Here is a 13018-nt window from a genome sequence, read left to right as displayed (position 1 = left end):
TGGTATATCCATAGGGATATCTTCTGCCATCTCTGGCTGTCCATTTGGACCATTTTCAGCACCATTTAAGGGCTGGTTTTGAACCAAATCAATGACCCATTTTGCTTCCGAGTCAGAGAGGCACTATACTGCTCACAAGGATCAACAACTGTTACGGTGGGATGCCAAGTCCTGGAAACCTACTGAAGACCACTCAAGGCCTTCGGAACCAACCCCCTTTGAATCCGGAACCACAAAGCCTGGAGAATGTGCAACATCCACCTCCTTTTGCAAGTAATCAATTGTCACCTGCCTGGCTTTCCAAGAAGTCCCCGTGGAAAGAACTTCCTCATCTACATGAGTTTCTTTGTCCCGAATACTACGAGACATCAGAGCATAAGTTACCTGTAAAGTTTCCTCTGACTGCCTGGTTGTTGCTGAGGATTCTTCACCCTTCTCGATGTTCCGCTTGGGACACTGCCTCCAATAGTGGCCTTTTTCGCCACAATCATTACAGGTCCTCTCTACCTTCAGTTTCTCGCGATCTGAGTCGGACTTCTTTTCAGAAGACTTCTCCGATGAAGCCTTCCCTTTGCCCTTGTTATTACGGCCTTTTGACCGTTGGCGAGTTAAGGCCTCCGAACCTCCGCCCGGGTTCGTGAATCTTTCCTCCTGGTCCAAGACCATGGGCACAAGCTTCTCCCATGTGATGGTGTTGAGCGTGCCACTGGTAATCAAAGATGAGTAGAATGCTGAGTACTGAGAGGGCAAATGCGACAGCAACGTTATGGCCATATTCGATGATATGTCCTTCCCAGCCTGAAGAACTTCTTGCTGAAGAGCTTGCAGCTTGTTAATGTGCTCCCACATTGTCGATGACTTTGCAGGGTTCATAACCCGCATCTGTACTTCCAAGGAAATCCTCTTCATGGGCGATACCCTGTTATAAAGAGAAGCCAAATGCTGCCATATACCTCTGGCCAGCGTCATATTCTTTATATGATTGATTACCTGCGGTGTGCAGTTGAGGAAGATGAATGAACGGACCCTGGCATTGACACGATCCCATAAGTGTGCCTGTGCCTCCCGGTCCTTACGAATTGACGATAACTCCCCTTCCTCTACCTCCGGCCGTGGAACCCCAACAACGATGAAATCAGCAAGGTCGTATGACTCCAGAACAAATTCCATCATAACCTTCCATATGCCTTAGTTATTCCCGTCCAACTGACGGTCCACTGGGAACGTGGGGAGTGGATCTGCCATTGCGGGGATGTAATTGAACAGGGATGGTGGGTGGGAAAAAAGAAGAACTTACACCTGCAAGTGGCTGTCCAGCAAATCAGCCCTCTTGCTTCTCCTCTTCCCGAACAGTCCAGAACAGTCCACCAATTAGCAACACAATAGTCCCCCTCTTGCTCACACAATTCCCAAGATCTATCAAGAGCCTAGAGCTCTGATACCATGTCAGAATATGCAGCGGAGATGATGACAAAATCTGAGAACACAAGAGCAAGTGCAGAAAAATACAGCAATGGAGAGAGAGAGAGAGAGAGACGTGTAACTCTGCTCTATATACACAAGGAAAATCCCGAAAACAAGATACAAAGGAGTGGGGGCCATGGGGCCATTTTATATGGCCCCAAATATGCAGTCGCCTTGCAGTAGGGACAGCCGACAGGACAAAAATGTCCACGACCAGTAAATATCACCAGTCGGCCAGCTTCTTAGGGTCGGCCCTCACACGTGTGGAGTCGGCCAGCAGCAGAGAGAAGTCAAGACTGCCAGTGGACCAGTTGGCCAACATCTGGTACAGCCGACAGGTCCAATACTACCTCCCACACCTAGAAAAATAGGAAAAATGGGGAAAAATATGGAGAGTGGGGAAAAATGAGAAAACACCTAATACGGGCGGGCACACCCACAACAGAGGCCCTAGTGTATATTTATAGACAGGAGATGACTTCTAACAGGTATCAGAGCCCCAGGTGGCTTGAAGCTTTGGAGATGGTGAGAGCTTGCGGGCGGGGTTGTTGTATTTTGGTGCTGATTGGAGAGTATTTGGGTTGCACGGGACGTGGAGAAGCGGGTAGAAGGCGGGTGTCATTGCTAGACAGCCACCTTGCAAGAAAACGCAGCCTCTTCTTCAATTTTTTTTTTCCACCCACCATCCCTTCACAAGACCACGTGAACCCCTGAGATTTTTCTCGAGATGACAGAGAAACCTGTGAAGATCCCCACCCTCTCGACGTTCCCGGTGGACCGACAGTTGGACGGGAACAACTATGGCATTTGGAAGGTGATGATGTAGTCTGTTTTGGAATCTTATGATTTGGCTGACTTTGTCACGGTTGGTGTTTCGAGGCCAGATCCGACGGAGGAGGACTCTTCACTATCAGTCAAAGAGCGGGAGGCCAAGGCACAGTTGTGGGATTGTGTCAATGCCCGTGTGCGCCCTTTCATCTTTCTTAACTGCACACCCCCAATGATCAATCATATCAAACACATGACGCTGGCTCGAGGGATTTGGCAGCACTTAGCCTCTCTGTACAATCGGGTATCACCCATGAAGAGAGTTTCCTTGGAAGTGCAGATGCGAGTGAAGAATCTTGCAAAGTCTTCGACGATGCGGGGGCACATCAACAAACTCCGGGCTCTCCAGCACGAGGTTCTTTAGGCTGGGAAGGAGATACAATCAGAGACATAGCCATCACCATCTATCCTCTTAGTCATCAACTTTCTATTCCTCTTTGATCACCAGTGGGCGGCTCAGCACCATTACTTGGGAGGAGCTTGTGCCAATGATAGTGGACTAGGAGGAGCGGTTTTTGAACCCTCCACAGGGTGGAGGTTTTGAGGCTTTGATTGGCAAGCGGTCGGAAGGCCGCAACAACAACAACAACAAGGGCAAAGGGAAGTCTTCACAGTTGAAGTCTTCTGAGAAGAAGCCCAACTCAGATTGTGATGCTTTGAAGGCCGAGTGGACCTGTAACCATTGTGGCCAGAAGGGTCATTATTGGAGGAAATGTCCTCAGCGGAGCACCGAGAAAGGTGCAGATTCCTCAGCTACAACCGCAAAGACTAGCGTTTGTGCACTTGGAGACTATGGACACCGGAGCTTCATCTTCTTCGAGTAGGGAGGCGGTTGGTCTCACTGCTGGGGATACTCGGGAGTGGATTTTGGATAGTGGTGCTTCTAGGCACATGACTCCTTCCCGAGAGTTGTTATAGGACCTTCGGAGGCAAACTTTATTGGTGACAAGTCCACTATCCTGATTCATAGTGAGGGCAGGTTGGAGATTGTCCTTGATGGCAGAGGGGGAAAACATTCCTCCCCAGTTCTTTATGTTCCATCTCTTGGTTTTCATCTTTTGTCAATGCATGAGGTTTGCAAGACTGGCATGCGGGTGGAGTTTGATAAGCATTCAGTTGCTATCCGGGACAAAGCAACAGGCCAGGTTGTCGGGGAAGGCGGAGTGGAGAATGGTATTTACAAACTCTCAGCACTTTCTTCTCTTACAGGTACTCAGCTCGGTGATTTGTGGCATTTTTGTTTTGGCCACTTGAATGTGGACGCGTTGCGGCGGGCTTTCCGAGACCAGATGGTGGATGGCTTGCTAGATGTTGGCAGGCAGGCAGGGACATTGCAGTTCTTGCATTCGTGGGAAGCAACATAGGGAGTCTTTTTTGAAGCAGGCTACTAGGCGGGCTTCGAAACCACTAGAGTTGGTTCACACTGACTTATGTGGGCTTATGCAGACCCGATCTTTGGGAGGAGCCTTGTATTTCATACTGATTGTGGATGATTGTAGTAGGTTCACATGGGTGTATTTTCTACCACATAAGGACCAAGCCTTTGCTCGTTTTTCAAGCACTGGTATGCTTTGGTGGAAAAGGAGTCTGGATTGGAGGTGAAGATTGTTCGGGCTGACAAAGGAGGGGAGTTCTCTTCCAATGCTTTTGTGCGGAGAATGGCATCAAGCGGGAGTTGGCCAATACAGGGTCGCCTTCAGAGAATGGAGTGGTTGAGCGAAAGAACCAGACTGTGGTGGAGATGGCGAGGATGATGTTGGAGCATCGCGAGCTTCTTCGTCCACTTTGGGGAGAGGCTGTGGCTACTGTTGTCCATATCCTCAACCGATCTTCGACGACTGCAGTGCCTAAGATGACTCTGTTTGAGGCTTATTTTGGCAAGAAACCAAATGTCTCCCATTTCCATGTTTTTGGGAGTGATGCCTATGTTCACATTCCAAAGAAGTAGAGGGGGAAGCTTGACTCCAAGTCCTAGAAGCTTGTTTTTGTGGGATATAACTCTCTTTCCAAAGGCTACAGGTTATATGACTCGGAGTGGAATGAGGAGGTTGTCAGCAGAGATGTTGTCTTTGATGAGCATGTTCTAGCTTCCATTGTTGAGGAGCCACTGTTTCTTGGAGAGCCAGATGAGTATGAGGATGAGTCTTGGGCTATTGTTCTAGCTAGCCTACCTCAGTCAGTAGGAGAGGTTGATCCTGAGGTTGGAGATTTGCCCCAGCAGAAGCAAGAGGCTCCGCGTTTTGTTCGGGTACCGAAGTGGTTGTTGGATACCATTCGCTAGTCTGGTGTGACGGAGTATTCCTCCGAGTGGACCACGGAGGATGGACCTCGATGATCGCATAGAGTTCGTGACAAAAGTCAGGTGGAGGAGCATTTACAGGTAAATTATGCCTTGATGTCTTGTATCATTCGGGACAGGGAGCCTACTTTAGTTAAGGAAGCTCTTTTCCAGGAGACTTGGAGGAAAGCCATACAAGTGGAACTAGAGGCCATAGAGAAGAATGGGACTTGGGAGTTGGTTCTGAGGCTGTCGAAACGGTCAATCATTGGTGTCAAGTGGGTCTACAAAACCAAGTATAAGTCCGATGGGTCTGTGGACAAGCACAAGGCGAGACTTGTGGCCAAGGGCTATGCTTAGTGGCCAGGCATCGACTATGAGGACACTTTTGCATCGATAGCTAGGATAGCCACGATTCGGACAGTTCTTGCCCTTGCCTCTCACGAGCAGTGGCCGGTGTATTAGATGGATGTTAAATCTGTATTCCTAAATGGTAACTTGCAAGAGGACATCGCGTTTGTCACGTGCACACCCAGAAGGTGTACAAGTGATATGGCATATCAGAGCATTCATAAGCATTTAGCAGATAGCATTCATGAGCATCAAGTATTATTCAGGGCATTTACAGCATGTGTAGCATGAGTTTGGGACTGTTTCAGCTCCCACAGCAGCACAAAGCATTTAATAGCATTCATTACATCAGGTTGGGGCCTGTTATGAGCAGCCGACAGCGGTACATAAGCATTTAAAGTAGTCGTGAAGGTCCCTGGCCGATGGTAGTATAACTGCCCGACCAGCATCAGCACCCCGTATATATAGAATCACATCATTTCAGCATAGATCATCTGAGCATTTTCCTCTCTTCTCAACGTTTCCTTCCTAGGGAGCAAGTGGAGACAGCAGATGAGTAGTATATTCAGCATATAGACAGTAGACAGCATCATAGACTTAGTCATCTTCTTACCTCCTACATAGAGGAAAGCCGGCATCCAAGGGTGAACCTCAGCAGTGGAGAAAGGAGCAGCCATTCACCATCAGCATTCAGCATATCTCTCTCTCATTCTGAGAAGGATATTCAGCATAGATCTATTCATAGATCTTAGTTGTAACCATTGCATTTAATATAGCTGCATTGCATTGCATTGACACTATTGTTTATCTCTTTAGTGTCATTACGTGAAGTTTATGGAACATGCGGAAGCTTCGGGGGAGATCGGTAACTTCAATGCTCAGAAATCAGCACACTTGTTGCAACGAAATTAACGCATAAAACTGAATATAGATGTGCAGAAAAATAGAGAGAGAGAGAGAGGAAGAGGACATAGTATTGGGTCCCGAATACCCTTTGTAGGGCCCCCACCACGAATGGTGTATTTGCTTTATTAGAATGATGCAAATCTGAAAATAAATATCGAAAACTTGACCTTTCTTGGCTGAGATAACTCTGCCCTTGACCTGCAATCCTTCACCCCTTTTGCGTTAGCTTGATCTGGGCTGTCCTGGCCCTTGCTTTAGCTTCAGCAGTTGGCAAATGATGAGATGAATGGACTGAACTGAGGCATAGGTATTTATACCCCTCTAGGACAGCAGTCGGCTGGCTAACAAGCAGTCGGCTGTCATAAAATACTCCATGACTGTATAAATACAGCAAAAAAGGCTATTAAATGCTGCGCATGCTTTCATACTGGGCTGGGCACTAGGCGCATGGTGAATAGGCTGCTGGGCACTGTGCGCATGATATAAGGGATGCTGGGCAGCCTGTATGGGCTGCCCTACACATGCCCTAAAGTCCCCTAGGGCTGGATAACCAGTTGGTTACCCTTGCAAGAGCCCTGGGACTGTCCTAAAGCCCTCCTATGGCCCACCCATGGCTGGTGGGTACAGCGAGGGCCTTCCTGGCTCTTATGGGAATTGTCTTGTACTTTCCCCATGCCCACATGACTTTCTGGGGTAGCCCTATGGACTGGCCCCTTTTCCTAAATGCAAACCCTAACTGTCTACACAGTGTTCTGGCATCCGGTATCATACTAGATACACAGAGTCACTGACATCATTCCAGAGGGAGACTCACAGCGCGGACTGGCATTGTTTCATGTGCAGGACAATGTGCACCTGACCTTGGACTCATGTGCGGGACAATGCACACTTGATCTCGGACGACCAGGATGGAACCCTGGTTGACTCGTCCCGGACTGTGGGCTCACATGGGACCATTTTACCATCCCAGGTCTTGCACCTTCTGTACAGATATGTCTAGGTGGCATCCAAGTGCGGGATGCACGTGACATCCCCTTCTGCTTAACTTGACGGAAGCTGCATAGCCTCCAAATAATCCGTCAATAACGCCGGATAGTCCTCGAAAAACTCTTTGTCAAGCCATACCGCTTCGTGGGTCCCTCGGTCTTGAACTGTCTTTGCCTTCGGCCTGAGCCATGCTTGAAACAGTGCAAAAGGATCTGTTATGGAACCATAACTTCTGCTTCATCAATAATATCTGGTTCCATCTCGTCTTTAACTTCTGAAGGGATCGGACCTGCATGTGGCTTTAACCAACTGACGTGAAACACATCGTGCATAGTCCAACTCGGAGGTAGCTTCAACTGCATGGAAACCTCATTAATCTTTTTTTGGATATGGGAGAAGGTCCGAAGCTTCTGAAAGACAACTTTGGGCATCGCTTGCCGACCTGCTTCAACCTTTGCTTCATAATCCGAAGATAAACCCAATCCCCTTCCGAAAACTTCATATCCCTTCGGTCTTTATTGGCTTGTCGAGTGGAGGCCTCTTGCGCTTTAGCCAACCTGTCTTTTACTGACTCTAAAATCTCCTAGTAAGACTTCGTCGCTCTGTTCGCTTTAGGTACTGAAGACGAGGTCCTAGTCAAAAACGACTGGAAAGGTCTTCCAAATGCTGCCTCATATGGAGTCCTGCCAATAGCTGAAGAAAAAGAATCATTCAAAACAGCTTGAACTAAAGGCAAATATGATTCCCACTTACCTTGCTGATCATGGACATATTACTTCAGCACATCAAAGGCCAACTGGTTGTATATCTCTGTCTGGCCGTCCGTCTGTGGGTGAAATGCACTGGAGAAATTCAATTTAGTACCAATGTTATCAAACAATGCCCTCCAAAAATGACTGGTAAACTTGGCATCGCGGTCTGACACTATGGTCCTAGGAATCCTGCCAATCGGGTACCAATGCCGAATGAACAACTGGGCAACATCCTCGGCGGTCACATTGGCCATGCATGGAATAAGCATAACAAATTTGCTGAATCTATCAACAATAGTTAAGCATTGAGTATTACGCTTACTCGGATTGGAAGGTAGATTCGTGACAAAGTTCATTGAAATATCTTGGAAAGGCCCCTCAAGAATTGGCAAGGGTTGTAATAACCCTATCTTCTTTCCACGAGGAGCTTTCATCTTTTGACAAATATCACAGCGTTGTACATATGTAAACACATCTCGCCTCATCTTTGGCCAATAATATTGCCGTTCCAATTTCTCCAGAGTCGAATTCATGCCCCTATGACCACCAGTAATGATGTCATAGGCATCATGGAGAAGAGTTGTCCTGAACGACTTCATGACACATAGTCGGCCTTTATAGAAAAGCCAACCATCGCGTATCAGAAAGTGGCATGGTCTTGTGGCATCCAATGCGTGTTCCCACTATGTACCGAATTCCTCGGAATCCGCGTACGTGTGCTTCATGTCATTTAGTCCTGTACCACCAAGGTCAAGTCTAGTGGTCTGAATCGAAGTCACTTGTCTCTTCCTGCTCAAAGCATTGGCCACTGGATTGGCCTTTCTTGGAAGGTACTCAATCATACCACCGAATTGTTGGAATATCTGGCTCCAGCGGTGTTGTCAGTCACTTCACTGTGCACTTGGCAAAGTCACGGCCATAAAGAAAATGTTTCCAATGTTACAAGGCTTGTATAACTATAAGGAGTTCACGATCGTAGACTGAGTAATTTTTCTCTGCGGGCACTACGAGACATGTAAGCTACTGGATGACCATTCTGATTTAACACACCACCAATTGCGATGTTACTCGCATCGGTGATCACCTGAAATAGCTCGTTCCACGAGGCAAGTGCTAAACAAGGCGCTTCTGATAAAGCCACCGTGAGGTTCTTGAATGCCTCCAACGCTCGTGGAGTCATTCGAATCCGTTGCCTTCTTGTCTTAACCCTCTTTAGCAGATCGGTGAGATCTGTCGAGAGGTTAGAGAACTTGTCTATGTGGGTGGAGTATGCCTGGCATATACCCACAAAGGATCTGATGTCATATGCTGTCTGAGGTACTTCCAAATTGACAATTTCGGCCACTTTAGCCGGATCAAGTCGAGTGCCTTCTGCACTGATTATGTATCCCAAGTAATGCACTTGGAACAAATAAAATTCCGTCTTCTTTTCATTGACGTAGAGCTCGTTGCTTTCCAACAACTTAAGGACTTTCTCCACCCGTAGCTGAAAATACCAGTATGTCATCCAGAAATATGAACTCACACTTTCCACGGAAAACACGCATCATCATGTGGTTGAATGTAGCTGGGGCGTTCGTCAAGCCAAATGGCATGACCACAAATTCATAGTGGGCCCGTTCCGTACGGAAGGCTGTCTTACACTTTCCAATCAAATCCCGGAAAACACGCATCATCATGCGGTTGAATGCAGCTGGGGCGTTCGTCAAGCCAAATGGCATGACCACAAATTCATAGTGGGCCCGTTCCGTACGGAAGGCTGTCTTGGGGATGTCCCCCTCCACAATCCTCACCTGGTGGTACCCACTCTTTAAATATTAAGTGATCAACGCTAATTAACGCCAATTAGATTTACAAACTAAAAATGCACAAGAGAAGGGAAGTGATTCACCTAATTCTCTATATATTAATTGAATGAAAGAATGTTTACAATGATTAGATTTGGACACTTGAATGCTGTGCATTAAGTTCTAGCGCATGTTAATCAATTGTTTCATGTGTTGCAAACTGCTGTCCCGGATTGCCTAACGCTGATCTAGAACTGAGGAATACTGGTCCAATTGTTGAATGCTAAATTACAAACCAATTGCAAGCCCGAGAATTTATCCAAAAATTCATTAGACTTCATATTAGGCTTAAAAGGTGTCCATCATTTAGGTCCTTGGCCTATGCACTTTGGGGTGCATGTGGGGGCTGATTAACAGCCCCAAAACCTACCGTAACAGAGAAGCATGTCTATGTGGCACCCAATTAGGTGTGCATGTGACATGTGGATAAGCCATTGTACTTGTCCTATGTAAGAGTGCATTTGCAAGTTCGTCGCCGTATTTTATTTTCGTGGTTTCCATCTCTTTCTTTTTGTCGTACAACAGGCCAAGAAGGCCACTGCAAGGGAGCAATTACCCCTATAAATAGGTCCAGCCTCCTCCCATTCAAGTCATCTAATCCCAGATCCAGATTAGTGCAAGCAGGGCTTCAATCAGAGCAACTAGTATGCATATCTTCTAATCAGAGCAACTTAGTATGCTTATCTTCTAAAGATCCAATGGGTCTACGAGACCAAAGAGTTTCAGGAAATCGTAAACATGGTGCCAAAAGGAAAATGGTCCGTGTACTATGTGGGCCCTGTGAGGCAAGTGAAACCAGTGAGACTTATCATGTGTCATCCTCCTTTGATATAGTTTACATTGAGTCCCACCACCAGGGGCAGTGCCGCTTTATGGCGTATCCAGTTCGTGGAAAGTTATGCAGCATTTTAGAGTAGGTCCCAGTGGAACAAAATGCTTTGAATCAAATGCTTGATGTTGTATTCCAAATTTCTGTCTTTGCATTTGGTCAAGGTTTATATCCAAAGTTACATCTCTGTGTGGCTTTGATATGTTCAGGCAAGTCATGAGCAGGCAGCATATCATTACTGCACCAACAGAGAGCAGATTTCAGATTGATGTGGAGAAGAATTGGACAGAATCTTCAAAAATATCAGCTCTTATGCAGGAGTTAGAAGCCCTACAGTTGACCAAGGCCAAAAGTGTCGTGTTCAGTCAGTGGACTGCTTTCTTGGATCTATTGGAGATACCTCTGAATAGGTCCTTCAAGTTGCTGCTCTATGCTTTTTCTTTGTTGCATTCTGAAGTATACATACACACATACACAGACACACACACCACGCAAACACAGACGTACATACAGAGATATTTATACATACATATACATATAGATATACACGTCCGTATACATATACATATACATAGATATACACGTCCATACACATATACATTTGCTTAGGTACATTCCCCCTTCTGGCAGTGTAGTGTGAGAGCCCCCAATAGCGACTTGTGCATGCCAAGATGCGTTTCTTATTTCAATGATCTATGTTTGTGCCTTTCACATATGTAGTTGCCTACAGGTGCACAATTTCCTACCACCTGTCACCAGATAGAACCTTGAATCTAACGTTATCCTACTCTACTTGTCATCACCATTTGCGTGCCTTACAAAATTGGAGCATTTGTTGGATTAATTAGAACTGCTACTTTTTTGTAGGAAAAATATCAAGTTTGTGCGCCTGGATGGAACACTTTCACAGCAACAGCGTGAGAATGTGATTAAGGACTTTAGATCTGATTCAAGCATAGAGGTACAGCTTTTCATGAGATTCAAATTTGTTTCAAAGTTTATGGCGTCACACAGATGTGATGTGCTTGCATGCACACATATCTGTGTCGCTTTTGCTTTTCATGTGTACACTCTGCTCACCTCTGTGTGCATGTATGTGTACAGATTTATAAACTCACATTCCTTATGCATTGTGCTTTCCTATGCTTGCATGCATAAACAAACCTTTGATTCCAACAAAGCCTGTAAAATGCTTAAAGATTTTAGTGTTGCATCTTCTTGCAGGTTATGCTCCTGTCTTTGAAGGCTGGAGGTGTAGGCATCAACTTGACGGCTGCTTCAAATGCATTTCTTTTGGTAATGACTGCTAACCATAGACATTGTGTGTGGACATGAATTGTAATGTATACAAACACTGGCCTTCAGCAACAGAAATCATCTTTTGAAAGTATACCTTTCCTTTTCATGCAGGATCCTTGGTGGAATCCTGCCGTCGAAGAGCAGGCAATCATGCGTATACACCGAATTGGTCAAACTAAAAAGGTCCAGATTAAGCGTTTCATAACCAAGGTATTACATGAGCATTTGAGTAAGCAGTCCTAGGCAGGTTGAGGCTTAAAGTATTTTGCTTTCATAAGGCACGTCAACATAAATCATATGCCACGACTCAGGTCAGCATGATTTTATAAGCAGGGGACGGTGGAGCAGAGAATGCAGCAGGTCCAAGCCCGAAAGCAGCGTATGATAGCAGGGGCACTTACTGATCAGGAGGTTCGATCTGCAAGGATAGAGGAGCTGAAGATGTTATTCAGATGAAATTCAGATCAATGCCTGCTTTTGTTAATGGCCTCAAGTCGTAAAGCAAGCATCAAGGCTTACAGATGAGCACTGCCCATGTGCATTCTTGTATGGTTGTGCAAATGCACTTCTCATACACTCTTCCAAGAACTGTAGCTAGGCCGCTTTGTTTCAAAGCAATTGTTGTCATGAGAAATGTATTGGTATTTGTAGAGGGGACAACATTGTTTTGCAGCTGTTACTGCAGTTGTGATACTTTTCTACATTCAATCAAATTCAGAAGAGTTGTGTATTCAGTGACTGACTTTGTGACTTTTACTTACCTTTCTCCAGGCAACAAAGGTGGTATCACCATTGTACTCTAGCCTCTTGATACCATGTGTGATGGGAGTTTTTAGAGCTTTTTTTTTACAATGTTGCTGTCTTGAAGCTAGCCAGAAGAGAAAGGCATGGCTAAAGGAGATATTTTTTATCATGGCTACGCTCTGAAATACCTAGAGGTACTTGTTGTGCATAGATTACCGTTTATGTTGAAGCAACGGTATGGAATATGTTGTAGCCACAAGGCACACAACATGTGGGATTTTCATTGAGCTTGTATAAGCTCTTTAATCTTTAGGCTACCAAGGTGAGACGGATGACATCCTATACACTGTGAAGACTCATGAAGCACATGAAAGCATAGTAACATGGAACGCCGTTCCACAGCCTTGGGAACGAGGGAACGCGTTCCATAACCTGTGTCGTTCCCGTTCCCGTTCCACAAATGTGCATCCTTGGCTAAAGGCATTCAGGGTCTCATTTTTGAGTAAATGAGAATTTTGTATTTTTCTATGATCATATCATATCATATGAGAGTGGTGTATGACCTTGCATCTAAAAGGCTTGGCAATATATGCCCTTGCTTGCAAATGGTAGCCATATGGTGATGGTGTGTCGTTCCCATTTTCTTTCCCGGTTCTCGTTCCCGTTCCAAAACAGACCCCCATTCCATCTGTCCGTTCCTGTTCCATGTGACTATGCATGAAAGACATGCAAC

At 45.9% G+C, this 13018-nt stretch overlaps 1 protein-coding gene across 4 annotated transcripts in view; it reads left to right on the top strand.

Moving 5' to 3' along the window:
• Positions 1-12272, top strand: part of LOC147641587 (DNA repair protein RAD5A-like) — a 36374-nt gene extending 24102 nt beyond the window's left edge. For all 4 annotated transcript variants that reach the window (XM_086791220.1, XM_086791289.1, XM_086791430.1 and 1 more), the window contains 5 exons: positions 10452-10652; positions 11110-11203; positions 11467-11538; positions 11653-11751; positions 11875-12272. In XM_086791220.1, the coding sequence (XP_086647346.1) occupies positions 10452-10652; positions 11110-11203; positions 11467-11538; positions 11653-11751; positions 11875-11997 (589 nt within the window). In that variant the 3' untranslated portion in view covers positions 11998-12272. The remainder of the gene's footprint in view (positions 1-10451; positions 10653-11109; positions 11204-11466; positions 11539-11652; positions 11752-11874) is intronic.
• Positions 12273-13018: the final 746 nt, after the last annotated feature.

Source organism: Cibotium barometz, chromosome 1 (genome assembly GCF_041138505.1).
Source record: "Cibotium barometz isolate CiBa-2024 chromosome 1, ASM4113850v1, whole genome shotgun sequence".
NCBI lineage: Eukaryota > Viridiplantae > Streptophyta > Polypodiopsida > Cyatheales > Cibotiaceae > Cibotium > Cibotium barometz.
This window is presented reverse-complemented; position numbering and strand designations above follow the sequence as displayed.